Source organism: Oncorhynchus gorbuscha, linkage group LG17, assembly GCF_021184085.1.
Source record: "Oncorhynchus gorbuscha isolate QuinsamMale2020 ecotype Even-year linkage group LG17, OgorEven_v1.0, whole genome shotgun sequence".
Taxonomy (NCBI): Eukaryota; Metazoa; Chordata; class Actinopteri; order Salmoniformes; family Salmonidae; genus Oncorhynchus; species Oncorhynchus gorbuscha.
In genome coordinates, this window is record NC_060189.1 from 41,209,919 (window position 1) to 41,228,617 (window position 18,699).

Below are 18,699 nucleotides of genomic sequence, written 5' to 3' on the forward strand. Positions count from 1 at the left end.
GGAGGAGCGGGGTGACGTGAGAGAACTTGGGAAGGTTGAACACCAGACGGGCTGCGGCGTTCTGGATGAGTTGAAGGGGTTTAATGGCACAGGCAGGGAGCCCAGCCAACAGCGAGTTGCAGTAATCCAGACGGGAGATGACAAGTGCCTGGATTAGGACCTGCGCCGCTTCCTGTGTGAGGCAGGGTCGTACTCTGCGGATGTTGTAGAGCATGAACCTACAGGAACGGGCCACCGCCTTGATGTTGGTTGAGAACGACAGGGTATTGTCTAGGATCACGCCAAGGTTCTTAGCGCTCTGGGAGGAGGACACAATGGAGTTGTCAACCGTGAGGGCGAGATCATGGAACGGGCAGTCCTTCCCCGGGAGGAAGAGCAGCTCCGTCTTGCCGACATGTGCGGCAGCGTGTTCCAGTTCCCGCCAATATCCAGCAACTTCACACAGAGGAGTGGGACAACATTCCACAGGCAATAATCAACAGCCTGATCAACTCTATGCGAAGGAGATGTGTTGCACTGCATGAGGTGGTCACACCAGATATTGACTGGTTTTCTGATCCACGCCCCTATTTTTCGTTTTGTTAAGGTATATCTGTGACTAACAGATCCAGATCTGTATTCCCAGTCATGTGAAATCCATAGATTAAGGCCTAATTAATTTATTTCAACTGACTGATTTCCTGAACTGTAAATCTGTAAAATCTTTTAAATTGTTGCGTGTTGAGTTTACATTTTTGTTCGGTGTGGAAGGGTGAGCGGCTGAATGTATAAACACTTTCCATGTGCGAACACACACACACATTAAACCAACCCACAAGACAACGCTAGTTTGGCTTCAGTCATAGCCGCTGCATTAGGTAATGACCCAGCCCCCCCAGAAAATGTTCAGCCCTTCATTAAGACAATTTTTTGTTGGTGTTTCCTTTATTTTGGAAGTTACATGTAGTTAGCTAGTGTTCTAATGGCTCAATGGGAGTATCTACTCTTTGTTAACTAAGACTTTTACAAATGAGTATGGGGCATAGATACCCCCAATACCAATGATGATTGTCTGCTAGTTTAACTTCTTCGATATAGGGGGCGCTCTTTTAATTTTTGGATGAAAAAACGTTCCCGTTTTAAACAAGATATTTTGTCACGAAAAGATGCTCCACTATGCGTATAATTGATAGCTTTGGAAAGAAAACACTCTGACGTTTCCAAAAGATATTGTCTGTGAGTGCCACAGAACTGATATTACAGGCGAAACCCAGATAAAAATCCAATGAGGAAGTGCCGCATTTTTTGAAACCGCCTCATTCCAAAGACTCCTTATATGTCTGTGAAGGAGCTAGGAGTCAGCTTACGTTTTCCCCAAGGTGTCTACAGCATTGTGACGTATTTGTAGGCACTTCATTGGAAGATTGACCATAAGAGACTACATCTACCAGGTGGTCGCTTGGTGTCCTCCGTTGCAATTATTGCGTAATCTCCAGCTGCAGTATTTTTCCGTTTGCTTCTGATGACAAGCCAACTGCAACCACTGATAGATTATCGAATAGATATGTGAAAAACACCTTGAGGATTGATTCTAAACAATGTTTGCCATGTTTCTGTCGATATTATGGAGCTAATTTGAAAAAAAGTTTGGCGTTGTAAGTGACTACATTTTCCGGTATTTTTCTTAGCCAAACAAAACAGAGCTATTTCGTCTACACAAATAATCTTTTTGGAAAAAATTAACATTTGCTATCTAACTAAGAGTCTCGTCATTGAAAACATCCAAAGTTCTTCAAAGGTAAATGATTTGAATGCTTTTCTTGTTTTTGTGAAAATGTTGCCTGCTGAATGCTAGGCTTAATGCTATGCTAGGCTATCAATACTCTTACACAAATGCTTGTGTAGCTTTGGTTGAAAAGCATATTTAGAACATCTGAGATGACAGTGTTGTTAATTAAAACCACTTAAGCCTACCCCTTACTTTTTCGAACATTCTGTTAACAATCGCGCAACATTTCAGCGTCCTGCTACTCATGCCAGGAATATAGTATATGCATATGATTAGTATGTGTGGATAGAAAACACTCTGACGTTTCTAAAACTGGTTAAATCATGGCTATGACTATAACAGAACGTGTGTTTCATCGAAAAGCGCAAGACAAACTGATCACCGAAAACTGGAAAAAATATCAATGCGCCACTTGCATGTATTGTCTATGGGAAAGCATATTACATGGGGCTGAGATTGCAAGTCCTACAGCTTCCACACGATGTCGCCAGTCTTGTCAATTGCCTGGGCTTTGTTTCTTGGTCAAACGAGTAAGAGAGAGCCCATTCCTTCCAGGATGTTTTGGAAGAGAAATTTCCGACCATGATTTGAAGACGTGGAGCTATTGAATACACATCGCCCCGTGATCAATTTGATAGATTATTAACGTTTACTAATACCTAAAGTTGGATTACAAAAGTATTTCAAAGTGTTTTGTGAAAGTTTATCGTCAACTTTTTTAATTTTAAAAAATGACGTTGCGTTTTAAAACAGTGTTTTTTCCTGGATCACACACTTTTCATAGATCGATATTTATATATGGACCAATTTAATCGGAAAAAAAAGACCCAATAGTGATGTTTATGGGACATCTAGGAGTGCCAACAAAGAAGCTCGTCAAAGGTAATGAATGTTTAATATTTTATTTCTGCGTTTTGTGTAGCGCCGGCTATGCTAATTATTTTGTTTACGTCCCCTTCAGGTATTTTGGGGTGTTGCAAGCTATCAGATAATAGCTTCTCATGCTTTCGCCGAAAAGCATTTTAAAAATCTGACTTGTTGGCTGGATTCACAACGAGTGTAGCTTTAATTCAGTACCCTGCACGTGTGTTTTAATGAACGTTTGAGTTTTAACGAGTCCTATTAGCATTTAGCGTAGCGCATTTGCATTTCCAGATGGCTAGATGGAGCGTCTGCATGTCGGGTGGGCTTAAGAGGTTAACAAAAGGCTAAGCTTGTGTTTCAATATATTTATTTCATTTCATTTGCGATTTTCATGAATAGGAAACGTTGTGTTATGGTAATGAGCTTGAGGCTATGATTACGCTCCCAGATACGGGATTGCTCGACGCTAGAGGTTAAATGCCGTTTTGGTCATCAAGAATGACTTCCATAAACAACCACAAAAAAATAATTAAACTTCGGTTAAAATGTTTTTGGGGAATTACGAGTCTGTGATTTTAACGTTGGTCGTATACACAAATACATGTTTTTCAATTTTCTAAAGATCAAATATTTGGAGATTTCAATGAATTTCCCTGATTCAACCCCCCCCCCCCATGTGGGTATGTGTGGTATAATGGCTACTTTTCAGCCTTGGTGTGTGTTGGTGCTGACTGTGTCGTGTTAGTGCACCACTTCAGAGACCAGCAGAGAGAGCAACACATACTGTACACTCCTGGGTGGCAGCCATCGAGTATGGTGCCATTACCCAGCATTCTCTACTGCACTGGATAGACAACAGACGCCTATCTCGGTCTGTCGTTTTCAAGGGAGACGCCAGAGGTGAAGAGGAGGAGAGAGTAGAGCAGGGTGGAGAAGGAAGGAAGGCAGCGATAAATACCAAGGAGTAGGACGAGTGAACAAAGAGGGAGGTGGAGATGAAGGAGAGCGAAGAGGAGGGAGACATTCGTGTTAAGACGATGATGACTGGGAGAAACAAAGCAAAAACAACAGAGGAGAAGAAAACAATGGAGGAGATCAAAGCATGGATGGAGACAAGAGGGACGGTAGGGAAGAGGAAGAACAGAAGGAGAAATAGGAGGTGACCAAATCATCATGATAGGGGGAACCTGTGACCAAAACCTGTGTACTTTTAATAAAGGTTATTTTTGCAAGTATACAGAGTATGCGAAAGTCCCTTTCACAATGTACAGAATTCTACAGAGCTAGAAAGCGCTAGTGAGCGAGTAATTACCTTTTACCTGCGACTGCGGATTGGGCGAGGGCCAGGGCTTCTCTTCGAATAAGACCCATGCGTTCTGCTGAGGGGGAGGGGCTAACAGCTCGACACTGGAAGAGTTCTCAGAAGGGGCGGGGCTAGGCCTCTGCAAGCTGCTGTCCACATCTAATGTGTCACAAACACACACACACACACACACACACACACACACACACACACACACACACACACACACACACACACACACACACACACACACACACACACAGAATGAACCAAGGGAATGTCTTTCTATGACAACATTTCTGCCCTATTCCTCCCGTATACGGGTTGAAAATGGCAGGTTTGGACACTGATAAGCACCTAAATTGGAATGTAGTGGCTGTACCAGTAACATGCTATACATAATGTCAGAGCTCAGGGCCTCCGCTTCACAGCTCTGTATGGGTTTTGACTGACAGTCTTCTGAACTTGAGCACCGCTCGTTACAAGTAGTTGCCCCCATCCTCCCGCTAATTGGGCAACTTTTGCAAATGTTTTGTCGTCTGAGTGAGGGAAATACTGTAAATTAAGAGGACTCGATGTATCTTGAAAGATGGATTACAATAAATATTGTGTTGATGTCATACAAGCAAGCCAAACTCCTGTGAGTCCAAATGTGCACGTCACATTTCCATATAATAAAACTCATGTAATATACAGTGTCACATTAACATTTTTTATTTATTGACCACATGATTTGTTCTGAAAAAATATTATTGGGGGGGGGGCTTTGTTGAATACAATGGCTTTGTTGAATATTTATTTCTGATTGGCTTGAAGAGTGTACAGCTAGAGTGTACATTATTTCCCTATGACGCAGAGTGTATTTGCACAGTAGAAAAATATATGTATATAGTTTATTCTTACATGTTCTATGTTTGAGCTGTTTTTGCAAGTAAATGTCAAATTGAAAACATTATTGGCATTGTTTATTTCAATTTTCATAATAGGAAACTTGGACTGATGGTTGGTTAGCTAAACTAGCAGGTCTGTTTGTTTGGTTGCCAAGACAACTACTATCCTATCTAGTAAACTTGCTAGCTACTTCAGTGGATGTTGAACACATTTCTACCATCAAATTAGTTAAATTAAAGCCATGGTATACAGTTCATTCGGAAAGTATTCCCACATTTTGTTACAGCCTTATTCTAAAAATAAAAATAAATGTAATCCTCATCAACAATACCCCATAATGACGAAGCGAAAACAGGTTAAGGATTTAAAAATAAATGTAAAATATGTATTCAGACTCAAAATGAGGCTCGAAATTGACTTCAGATGCATCCTGTTTCCAATTTTTCTACAACTTGATTGGAGTCTACCTGTGGTAAATTCAATTGATTGGACATGATTTGGAAAGGCACACACACCTGTCTAAGGTCCCACAGTGCATGTCAGAGCAAAAACCAAGCCATAAGTTCAAAGGAATTTTCCTTAGAGCTCCGAGACAGGATTATGTCGAGGCACAGATCTGGGGAAGGTTACCAAAACATTTATGCACCATTGAAGATCACAGTGGCCTCCATTCTTAAATGGAAGAAGTTTGGTACCATTAAGACTTCCTCAAGCTGGCTGCCCGGCCAAACTGAGCAATCAGGGGAGAAGGGCCTTGGTAAGGGAGGTGACCAAGAACCCGATGGTCACTGACAGAGCTCCATAATTCTGTGGAGATGGGAGAACCTTCCAGTAGGACAACCATCTCTGCAGCACTCCACCAACCAGAATGGCAATCATGTTTGTCCCAATAACCAGTTGGACTTCAGTTAATTCTAACAATATGCTGTTCAGAGAATCAAAAAACTTCTACATTTTCGTGAATGTCAAATAAAAAGCAGGACCTACAGGGAAACACACCCATTAGTCACTTAGACCCATTAGACCCTCTCTATAAATTGTTGACCCTCCCCTGCCATCATTTGTTAGCGTGTTATCCAGCTAGCGAGCTAGCTCAAGCGCGTTAGCTAGCTAGCTCAAGCATGTTAGCTCAAGCATGTTAGCTAGCTCAACATGTTAGCTAGCTCAACATGTTAGCTAGCTCATCATGTTAGCTAGCTCAAGCGTATTCGCTAGCTAGCTCAAGCGTATTCGCTAGCTAGCTCAACCTAGCTTAACCTATAGGCTTCTCAATAGAAGCCACTCCTAGGTTAATCCTGTGGACCTAATTCATATAATGCATGTCATAACAAGATGCCCAGCACTTCAAGCATCCTCAACTGTCTCTCGATCTCTCCCCATACGCAAAATATTTAGCATCTTACGCCATAGGCTGCACTTGCCTATCCATCATGCATGTAAACAACTAGCTTTCCTGCTCTATCAACACTGATTGGTGAAGTCATTTAATGAGCTCAATGTAAAAAATAATAATAATAATTGACTTCACAGGTTAAAAAGGAACAGAAAGGAACGGTATAAACCGTTACTTTTTTGTGTTGAACAGTGGAACGAAACCCCAACCCCTGCTTCTTTGAGTCATAAACGTGCATTGGATGTACTTAGGAGCTGTGCACACTTCAGAGGAGGTGGCCACTTGGAGATACCAGTTAGACCTCTCACTCAAACCCTTTAAAACATTTAGTCTCATGTTGCACCTACCCTAAATACCCCAATAAATGTAAAATGCAGATTCCAATAAATGTAAAATGCACAGAATATCAACAGTGCAATGTTTGGATTAAATATTTTGTCAGGTGAACTGTTGTGTCCTCACATTTAGTCTAATAATTTTCCCATAATCTCCAAACTGTTCCCTTTTAATGGCTACCATGGTTATGCATATGCTTTCCATAGTATAACGACCCTGGGTTTATAAGCGCGGAAATCGACTCAGCCGCACAAGCATGCTTTTGCGGCACAGTCGATAGCTTGCCGGACCTCGGGCTAGAAGGTTGAGGGTTCGAGACCTGCTCCCTGCTGTTTCATTACAATATTTATTCTGTTAGAAACATTTCAATTTAGCCTTATCCATTTAGGCCAACTCATCACACTAGGTTTGGGCGATATACCATATACTGTGCATTCGGAATTAAAAATGGATTCAATCATTTTTTTCTCTCATCATTCTACACACAATACCCCATAATGACAAAGTGAAAACAGGTTATTGGAAAAATGTGCAAATGTATTCAAAATTAAATACATAAATATTTAATTTACATAAGTATTCACACCCCTGAGTCAATGCATGTTAGAATCACCTTTGGCAGCGATTACAGCTGTGCGTCTTTCTGGGTAAGTCTAAGAGCTTTGCACACCTGGATTGTACAATATTTGCACATCATTTTTCCAAATTCTTCAAGCTCTGTCAAGGTGGTTGTTGATCATTGCTAGACACCCATTTTCCAGTCTTGCCATATATTTTCATGCTGATTTAAGTCAAAACTGTAACTTAGCCACTCAGGAACATTCTATGTAGTATTTGTAAACAACTCCTGTGTATATTTGGCCTTGTGTTTTGGATTATTGTCCTGCTGAAAGGTAAATGTATCCCAGTGTCTATTGAAAAGCAGACTGAACCAGGTTTTCCACTATGATTTTGACTGTGCTTAGCGCTATCAGTTTCTTTTTATCGCTCCCCCAAAAAAACTCTAGCACACCCATAACACAATGCAGCCACTACCATGCTTGAAAATATCAAGAGTGGTACTCAGTGATGTGTTGAATTTTCCCCAAACATACCGCTTTGTATTCAGGGTATAAAGTACATTTCTTTGCCACATTTGCTGCAGTTTTACTTTAGCGCCTTATTGCAAAACAGGATGCATGTTTTGGAATATTTTTATTCTGTATATGGTTCCTTCTTTTCACTCTGTCATTTAGGTTAGTATTGTGGAGCAACTACAATGTTGTTGTTCCATCCTCAGTTTTATCCTATCACAGCCATTAAACTCTTTTTAATTTGGCCTCAAGGTGAAATCCCTGAGCGGTTTCCTTCCTCTCTACCAACTGAGTTCAGAAGGATGCCTGTATCTTCGTAATGACTGGGTGTATTGATTAACCATTCAAAGTGTAAGTAACAGCTTCACCATACTCAAAGGGATATTGAATGTCTGTTTTTTATATGAGGCATGGAAAACCCTCCCTGGTCTTTGTAGTTGAATCGGTGTCTGAAATTCAAATCAAATCAAATTTTATTTGTCACATACACATGGTTAGCAGATGTTAATGCGAGTGTAGCGAAATGCTTGTGCTTCTAGTTCTAGTTCTAGTTGTGCTTCTAGGGACCTTAGAGATAATTGTATGTGTGGGGTAAAGAGATGAGGTAGTCATTCAAAAATCCTGTTAAACAACATCATTGCACACATAGTGAGTCCATGCAACTAATTATGTGACTTGTTAAGCAAATTCTTATGCCTGAACTTAATAAGGCTTGAATACTTATTAACTCAAGACATTTCAGCTTTTAAGTTTTTATTAATTTGAAAAATGTGTCAAAACATAATTCCACTTAGACATTATGCGGTATTGTGTGTAGGCCAGTGACACAAAATCTAAATTTAATAAATTCAAGCTGTAACACAAAGTTACTGAAAACTTTCTGAAGGCACTCTACGTGCTGTTGAAATAGTTGTTTTACCGGAATAAAATAAGAGGCAACTCATCTGGCTGTACAGTACCTGCTGAAACAGGGTTTACAACATATTTTACTTGTTCAGGTTCACCATCAGCAATAGTTTACATAGCTTTGCTGTATATTTTTTCATATACAGGGTAAATTTAATCATTTCAGAATGAGGACAGCAGTCACTTTTGTGAGGGGCACTGCATGGCCGAAGCGAGAGGAAAAAAACATTGGATTTGGAGATGGGGTGAAATTGCCCCCCACCCCTAATCTGATATTGGTAGTGGGGTGTTAGACGCCTAGTCTAGTGGAGTGTTAGATGCCTAGTCTCTCATATGGGAGGGAGGCAGGCACACAGAGACACACGAGAGAGAGAGAAGTCAGCTCAGATAGATCCAGCACAGAAAGGCCCATCTCATGAGAATCATAAGCAGCAGATTTGAATTTAGAATGGAAAATGAATGTGTTTAACTTCTTTGGGACTGGGGGGCAGTATTGAGTAGCTTGGATAATAATGTGCCCAGAGTAAACTGCCTGCTACTCAGGCCCAAAAGCGGGAATATGCATATAATTAGATTTGGATAGAAAACACTGAAGTTTCTAAAACTGTTTGAATGATGTCTGTGAGTATAACGGAACTCATATGGCAGGCAAAAACCTGAGAAAAAATCCAACCAGGAAGTGGGAAATCTGAAGTCTGTAGTTTTTCAAGTCATTGCCTATCAAATATACAGTGTCTATGGGGTCATATTGCTCTTCCTAAGGCTTTCACTAGATGTCAACAGTCTTTAGAATCTTGTTTGAGGCTTCTACTGTGAAGGAGGAGAGAATGAGAGCTGTTTGAGCCAGAGGTCTGGCAGAGTGCCATGAACTGATCACGCACGCGCCCATGAGAGGTAGTTGCGTTCCATTGCATTTCTAATGACAATGGAATTCTCCGGTTGGAACATTATTGAAGATTTATGATCCGAAAAACATCCGAAAGATTGATTCTATACATCGTTTGACATGTTTCTATGAACTGTAAAATCACTTTTTTTACATTTTGTCTGAACAAATGATCGCGCATTATGCATTTGGATTACTGGGCTAAACGCAAACAAAAAGGAGGTATTTGGACATAAATGACGGACTTCATCGAACAAAGCAAACATTTATTGTGGAACTGGGATTCCTGGGAGTGCATTCCGATCAAGATCATCAAAGGTAAGTGAATATTTATAACACTGTTTTCTGACACCTCTCCTTCTTAGGAAAATAGCTGGATGTCTTTCTGTGATTAGCACTGACCTAACATAGTCGCAAAGTGTGCTTTCGCCGTAAAGCCTTTTTGAAATCTGACACAGCGATTGCATTAAGGAGAAGTTTATCTATATTTCCATGCATATCATTTGCATCTTTTATCAATGTTTATTATGAGTATTTCTGTAATTTGATGTGGCTCTCTGCACTTTAACCGGATGTTTGATTGAGGCAATGCATTTCTGATCATAACACACCAATTTCAAATGATGTTTTTGGACATAAAGATTAACTTTATCGAACAAAACACACATTTATTGTGTAACATGAAGTCCTGTGAGTGCCATCTGTTGAAGATCAAAGGTTAGTGATTAATTTATCTTTAAAATGGTGTAAAATACTTGTATGTTTGAGGAATTTTAATTATGGGATTTCTGTTGTTTTGAATTTGGCGCCATGCAATTTCACTGGCTGTTGATGAGGTGGGACGCTACTGTCCCACCTATCCCAGAGAAGTTAAGCAACAAAACTTAGTGCATCGCATCGCACCAAATCACATTGAGTCGTTCTCTAATCAAACCAAATCGCACCGAATCTTTTCAAACTAAAAGGTATCGTACCTGTATTGTATCGCTCTAGACATGTGTCGAAGAGCACATGGAGCAAATGGAAGAAGCGTGAGGATCCACTAGAGGTGAACAAGTTACACTTGAAATTCCCTATTAATGTTTGCCAGCTAAATATCTTATAACTTATAAGTGAACTATTTAAGATGTGTAAAACATATGTTCTGTAGCTCAGGGCTCCAGCTATGAATTTGGTTTGCTAACTTGCAAGCTATAGGCGGCTAGCTTGCAAGATCACGCTTCTTGATTAAAGCAGAGACAATCAATTCCCTCCTGGATCAATTGTGAGTAGCCTTTTAAAATAGTTGTATAACGTTTTAAGCTTGGTTGTCTGACCTTTCAAATAGTTTAAGCTTGCTTGCTAGATAGCATACACAATGGGAATTTGCTAGTACTTTGATAGCATAAGAAAGAAATAGGGCCCCTTGTGTGCACTGCTGTAATTCCGTATATCCCGGTATGAAGGTATGGAAATCTGAATACCGCCCAACCCTAACACACATCCATACACACCGGCAAAGGTCCTCAGGGGAATCTAATGCAGGGGTACTCAACTCATACCCTACGAGGTCCAGAGCCTGCTGGTTTTCTGTTCTACCTGATAATTAATTGCACACCTGGTGTCAAAGGTCTAAATAAGTCCCTGATTGGAAGGGAACAATGAAAAAATGCAGTGGAACTGGCTTCATGGTCCAGAGTTGTGTTCAGGGATCTAAAGGATGCCTGCCAAATTCACTAAGTGTGTTATTGACGTACAGTCTGTTAGCGTGCTGACCCCGACATCTCCTTGCCAGGTAAATATATACTTAATTGTATATATGCATAAAATGATGACATTAAAAAAACAAATCTACTCCTGAACTTCATCCTACAGTATAGGATTTAAATGACTTTCACAATATGACTCGTACCTGCTTGATGCTCTGTGCTCGTCCCGAAGGCTTCATCTGCAAACGCCACCCAACCAGCTCTTCCCGAGCCCACTCTCCTGGCAGTGGCCATGGTGTGTGTGTGTGTGTGTATACACTCCACTAGTTCCTGCCCTCACACCTGTCTGCATCCATGCACAACTGGACACGCTGAGGAGGAGACAAAAGAGAGAGACAAAGAGAGAGAGGTAACATGGAGGAATGATAAACTGAAGCACAATCTTGGCAGCCACCTGCTGCTGACACATAGGTCTGAGGACCAAGGTTTGTTTGAGAACCAAGAAACCCTCAGCTGCATTCAAACACATCAGGTGTGACACCTTGGAGTCATAGCAGACTGGTTAAGCATTTGAATTGTGTGTACCAGAGGCAGTCCTGTAATAAAGTTGCTTAGACACTAACGACAGGACAACAAGCATATTGGTTTGATAAGCTACTCTTGGCAACGTTGGTCTCACCCACAAGACAGCAAACTCCCCTTCCCATGTGCTGCACTCAAACACAACACAGACACATTCTGGAAGTCTATGGCAGCATCTTCCCTACATAGTGCACTATATAGGGAAGAGGGTGTCATTTGGGATGCATACTATAGACTGACTCTCTGTTGACTAACCAGCAGAGACAGAATGAGCATTCAGTCCAGCATAACAAAAGTCAGCATCGAGCTGTTGACAATACGAGTCCATTCTATTTATGGGGGGTCGTGCTCTTCAGGACAGGAAGACACTGTCAGTGTGTCTGTGTCAGGAACTTTTAAAATCCGGGAAGCCTCAGCTCTCCAGCCCCTGCTTGCCAGTCCCAGACCTCAACCCTAATCTACCAGCCCCTGAGCCCACAGATCTGACGTGACCATGATGCTGGCTATGAAATAAGTTGGTTTCCACAGAATCCTCTATACAAAACCTTGATTCTAAAGTGGTTGTTTCCTGCTCTTATGAGTACTTAACCACTTCAGTTCCCATTGAGTTAAGTTCTTAACTTCTAATGCTGTTGAAGTAATATGGCTACAGTTTTACCTGCCTCACCTAAAGCCCATTATTTTGGGAAGCTGTTATAGACGACCAAATGCCAACAGTCAGTATCTGGAAGAAAAAGCTTCAAACTGTAACCAGTGCCTGCAACCTGGATCAGATTGTCAGTCAATCTATGAGGGTATTTATAAACAGCACAGGAATTAAATCATCCACATGTATTGATCACATCTTTACTAATGTTGCAGAAATCTGCTCTAAAAACAGTATCAAAATCCATTGGATGTATTGATCATAATATAGTAGTCATATCTAGGAAAACCAAAGTTCCAACGCCTGGCCTAAGATAGCGTATAAGAGGTCATAGGAATCACTACAAAACATATTCTATGTTGAAGATGTAAAGAATATTTGCTGGTCTGTGGTGTGTAATGAAGAGCAACCAGACGCTGCACTTGACACATTTCTGAAATTGCTTACTCCAGTTAATAATAAGCATGCACCCATTAATTAAATTACTAAAAACGGTTCAATCCCTGTGGATTGATGAGGAATGGAAAGATGGTATGGTTGAGAAAGATTAGGCCAAAGGAATGGCAAATAAGTTGGGTTGCACAGCCCAAACATACTGTAAAAGGTGAAATTATGTGACTAAACAGAACAAAAATAAGAAGAAACTGTCCTATGAAACAACAATAAATTCTATAAAGAATGATAGTAAAAGTTTTTGGAGCACTCGGCTGCATCATTCATCAAAGGAGACCTCGGCTGCATCATTCATTGAATCAGATGACTTATTCATCAAACACCACTGATATTGCCAACTACCTTACACATCCTTGCATGACTGATCAAATTATGAAAGACAAGCATTGCAATTTTGAATTCCGTAAATTTAGTGTGTAAGAGGTGAAAAACATATTGCTGTTTATCAATAATGACAAGCCACCTGGGTCTGACAACTTGGATGGAAAATTGTTGAGGATGAGATCAGACAATATTGCCACTCCTATTGGCCATCTATTCTATCTAAACCTACAAGAAAGTGTGTGCCCTCAGGCCTGGAAGGAATCAAACGTAATTCCACTACCCAAGAATGACCAGATACAATGCTATTTCAAAGTAAACACATATTTTCAGCACACTTATAGGGAAGGGCATTCAGCAATCACCACAAATGACTGATGATTGGCTGAGACAAATTGATAATAAAAAGATTGTGGGAGCTGTTTTGTTTGAGTTAAGTGGAGCATGTAAGATTATCAATCATAATCTGCTGGTGGAAAAATGTATAGTACCAGTCAAAAGTCTGGACACACCTACTCATTAAAGACTTATTTTCTACATTGTAGAATAATAGTGAAGACAATAGCGCATATGTAGTAACCAAAAACGTGTTAAACAAATCAAAATATATTTTACATTTCAGATGCCTTGATGACAGCTTTGCACACTCTTGGCATTCTCTCAACCAGCTTCATGAGGTAGTCACCTGGAATGGATTTCAATTAACAGGTGTGCCTTGTTAAAAGTTAATTTGTGAAATGTATTTCCTTCTTAATGTGTTTGAGCCAATCAGTTGTGTTGTGACAAGGTAGGGGTGGGATACAGAAGATCTTTTGGTAAAAGACCAAGTCCATATTACAGCTATGAACAGCTCAAATAAGCAAAGTGAAACAACAGTCTATCATTACTTTAAGACATGAAGGTCAGTCAATGCAGAACATTTCAAGAACTTTCAAGGTGCAGTCACAAAAACCATCAAGCGCTTACGATGAAACTGGCTCTCATGAGGGCCGCCACAGGAATGGAAGACCCAGAGTTACCTCTGCTGCAGAGGATAAGTTCATTTGAGTTACCAACCTAAGAAATTGCAGCCCAAATAAATGCGTCACAGAGTTCAAGTAACAGACACATCTCAACATCAACTGTTCAGAGGAGACTGCGTGAATCAAGCTTTCATAGTCACATTTCTGCAAAGAAACCACTACTAAAGGACACCAATAAGAAGAAGAGACTTGCTTGGGCCAAGAAACATGAGCAATGGACATTATTAATGTTAGTTCTCTGTGTCCGGGTCGGTGGAAATTTGTCCTTTGGTCTGATGAGTCCAAATTTGAGATTTTGATTCCAACCGACAAGTCTTGTGAGACGCAGAGTAGGTGAACGGATGATCTCCGCATGTGTGGTTCCAAGGCTGGCTCTTAAACGTACATAGAGAACTAACATTGATAATATGCATGTCAATCTCTCCTGTGTCAAAGTAGAGGAGAGATTGAATTTGTTACTATTTGTGAGAAGTATTGACATGTTGAATGCACTGAGCTGTCTGTTTAAACTACTGGCACACAGCTCAGACACCCATGCATACCCCACAAGACATGTCACCAGAGTTCTCTTCACAGTTCCAAAGTCCAAAACAGACTATGGGAGGCACTATATAGAGCAATGACTTCATGAAATGCTGTTCAACACCAAGTAACTCATGTAAGCAGTAAAATGAAATATTTTTTTTAAATAGATAAAAATACACATTACACAATATAGCGGGGACCGTGAAGACACACACGCATACACACACACGATAACATACGCACGGATTTTGTGTTATAGATACTGTGTGTGGTAGTAGAGTAGTGGCCTGAGGGCACACACGTGATATGTTATGAAATCTGTTATCTAATCTCATGTAATGTTTTTTAAATTGTATATAAATGCCTTAATTCTGCTGCACTCCAGGAACAGTAGCTGCTGCCTTGACAACAACTAATGGGAATCCATAATAAATACTAAATACACAGTGTGTCTGCTGGAGCAGTGGCTCCCTAACCATTACTGATGTGAACCACCTAAAACCTTTCAAACGAAATATCCCTAACCCCATTTGAGTTGGACACAATCAACCTGTTTGTCCTGTCTCCCCAACCCCATCCCACTACTTAGGAAACACTTTCACCGGATATGAAATCATGTTTTCCTGAGAATCCCAAAATCAAAATCCTCATTAACAAGAGCATGGGAGTTTTCCTGCTCTTTAAATACTAGAAGTCCACTAAGTTCCCACTGTAATACTGGGGATAGCGAGGAAACATATTTTTGTACCAGGGCACAGTCACAGTGTGTGTAATAGAGGATTCACATCGGATATGCACCGCAAAGGTCACAGATAAGTCTTCAAAATGTCAGGAAAGGTCAGGAGAGAGGAAAATACATATTCGTCCGAAAACCATCACATACAGTTTTTCCATATTACACTCCTAAGGAGAGAAAAGTGACAGGAGAGAGGGGGAGAAGACAGGGAGAGGCAGCAGAAATACAAGAGAGCAAAGGTGGAGAGAAACAAAGCGAGAGAGTAGGAGAAAGATACAGGGTGGAAGAGGGGGATAAGGAGAAGGGGGGGGGACGACAGTGACAGGAAACGTTAAAAGGAAACACAGTCTCTGTAACTGCCCGATAAACATTATTGACTCATTCCATTTCTATTCCCCCCCCTCGCTCATTTTCTCTGGAGGATGGCTGGTTGTATCCTTCCATGCACATCTGTTCTGCCAATGTCTCTTCTCTTTCTCACAGAGAGATAGACACTTCTCCAGCTCCTTCCTCTTCCTCTCTCTGGTGGATTCTCTCTCCCTCCAACAGTCTGCTTCACAGACCAAGTAAACACCCCGTCTCTAATGATAACTGACAGTGTATTTGGCCTAGACCAAACATCCAGGCTTGGTTTCAATCAAGCCCACACCCTCACACTTACTCCAAAAAGACACTATGGTTCCAAATCCACTACAATACACAATTGACATGCTTATTTGCATGATTCCGATGTGACAAAGAAGGTGTCATATCTGAGAAACGGAGTAGTAGCCTAACAGTAATAATTGCGCGCGTGCACACACAGAGAGAGAGAGAGAGATAACTGAAGAGATCAAGGTGATTGTGAGAGACTAGCCCACTGCTCTTCGGCAGCTCTCTCAGCTCATTGGGCAGGTAGTGAAGCATTCAAAACTGTACTCATGTCAACTCAATATCCTATTCTACTATTCTGTCTCTGACCCAAAATAATTACGCAATGAATGACGACACACGGTTAGACCGAACTTTGATACTTGAAAAATATCTAATGATCTACAAGACTGTCTCTCCTTGGGAAGCCTCTTCAAATCTGTTTGCCAAAAGGGGTAGGCTAAAGTTTTTGCTAGTATACATGAACCCTAACCAAAACAACCATGTAAATCCAATAGATGGCTATGGTTTAATTGTCTTCAGTGATTCCTCTCCTGTGCTCCTTCATGGCCATTGAAATGAATGCAGTATAAATGGCTGGCTGGGGTGGGTCTTCTTTAATTTAATATGCAATGAAAGCAATGGGTAAATGAAGGGATAAGGGGAAGGAGTGATGATACAGATGATATAGAGTGCAAGCGATTAGAGATGTGAGTGAAAGTAGGGATAGAGGGGTGAGAGTATGAAGGGATAGGTAAGGAGAGAGGGATATAGGGAGTCAACGAAGGAGGAGAACAGAGGGGTGGATTGTTCTAACCCTGGGCGCACTCCAAACCCTGACTCAGCGCCCAGCCGAGACACACACACCACTGCCAGGCCAAGGGTCCAGACATGCACTGTCAACCATATGTTTGTGTGGGGGTAGTGTCTAAACACACACACACTTCCATCAGTAAGTCTGTCACATAGTTGTGATAGCATTCGGCAGTGACCCCGAACCCCCCTCCTCATCATTTCTGCTGTGGCATGCTCCCTACCCCCCTCCGCTATGTAAACATACTGCTGGCACAATGTTGACATAAAGTCACAGGGACATGCTAAATAACTAGCACTACTACAGTTGGTCTGTATGTTAGTCTGTTTACTTTGCTTCAGACTACTTTCTACCTGTTTTGGCATATAAGGGTAACGCAATGTAGGAGAGCTATGGCAATGTATCAGCGTAACCGACTATTTCCACAATTTAAACTGTAGGCTAAGTAGTCTGGTGTATTCCATTGACTATATAAACCAGTTAGTGTGGGATGTATTTAGCGGCCATTACCCAATACATGCTTTAGGCTACTCCTCTGCAACTATTGACAGAATCCTGCAAGCATTGATCAAGAGACTCAAGTTTGCCCACAGTCTTGGTATAGAATAATAACTTCCTCTCACTCTCCAACCAGGTTACGGACAGATTCTCGATCGACACTCACGGCAGTTGGCTTTCTCTGCAACAACCTGTTGATCAACTGACCGACCCGATTTGCCCTGTCGCACTTGCACGCAACATTGTATCACAGACACACAACGAATCAGAGCCTCTACTAACTTCGAGAAAGAGCAACACTTGGCAACAACGTAGCCCGGTAGCCTTACATGGAAAGGTGATATAAAATGATTTGGGATAAACAAATAATTCAATGTTTACGTACCTATATTGTTTGATGTTATATGCGCTGCAGTCTCTCCGTGTTCCAGTGAGCCAGACTGTCGACCAGAACGAGACCCGGAGAGTGAGACCGGTGACGCGGAAGGATTGGGCACGCACCATGCGCTGCCCTCGCGGCTTGTGATTGGTCAATCGCCTAACGTGAAATACTCACATGTCGACGTGAACAATAAAACAGCTATTATTATTTGTTTATCTGTGTGAAGAGGAAGTCATTATTATACACTTCATGGCGAAAAGTATGTTGACACCCTATTCAAATTAGTGGATTCGGCTATTGCAGCACACGTTGCTGACATGCATATAAAATTGAGTGCATGGCCATGCAATCTCCATAGACAAACATTTATGGCCGGCTAGAGCCGGCTGGTCAGCTGCAAGTGCTGTCACTGGGAAGTGAAAATGTCTAGGAGCAACAACAGCTTGGCTAGGAAGTGGTAGGCCACACAAGCTCACAGAACGTGATAGCCAAGTGCTGAAGTGCTTAGGGTGTCTGTCCTCGGTTGCAACACTCACTACTGAGTTCCAATCTGCCTCTGCAACCAAGGTGAGTTCCAAATTGCCACTGGAAGCAACGTTACCACAAGAACTTGACCCGCAACACTGGGGCCCCACATGGGTGCGTGCTCAGCCCCCTCCTGTACTCCCTGTTAACCCACTACTGCATAACCATGCACGCTTCCAACTCAATCATCAAGTTAGTAGACGACACAACAGTAGTGTCTTGATTATCAACAACGTAGAGACAGCAGGGCACTTGGAGTGTAGTGTCAGGAAAACAACCTCTCACTCAACATCAACAAAACAAAGGAGATGATCGTGGACTTCAGGAAACAGCAGAGGGCGCACCCCCTTATCCACATCGAAGGGACAGCAGTGGAGAAGGTGGAACGTTTTAATTTCCTCGGCGTGCACAACTACCTGCCCTCCATGACAGCTACAGCACCCGATGTCACAGGAAG

At 41.5% G+C, this 18,699-nt stretch overlaps 1 protein-coding gene across 2 annotated transcripts in view; it reads right to left on the reverse strand.

The window, feature by feature from the left end:
* Positions 1–17,846, reverse strand: part of ston2 (stonin 2) — a 65,396-nt gene extending 47,550 nt beyond the window's left edge. Inside the window, exons 1-3 of one of the 2 annotated variants that reach the window (XM_046308107.1) lie at positions 17,721–17,846; positions 11,312–11,479; positions 3,945–4,094 (exon numbers count right to left, since the gene is read on the reverse strand). In XM_046308107.1, coding sequence (XP_046164063.1) covers positions 3,945–4,094; positions 11,312–11,402 — 241 coding nt within the window. In that variant the 5' untranslated portion in view covers positions 11,403–11,479; positions 17,721–17,846. Of the gene's footprint in view, positions 1–3,944; positions 4,095–11,311; positions 11,480–17,720 lie in introns of those variants that run through there. The other variant, XM_046308108.1, reaches the window with a different exon arrangement.
* Positions 17,847–18,699: the final 853 nt, after the last annotated feature.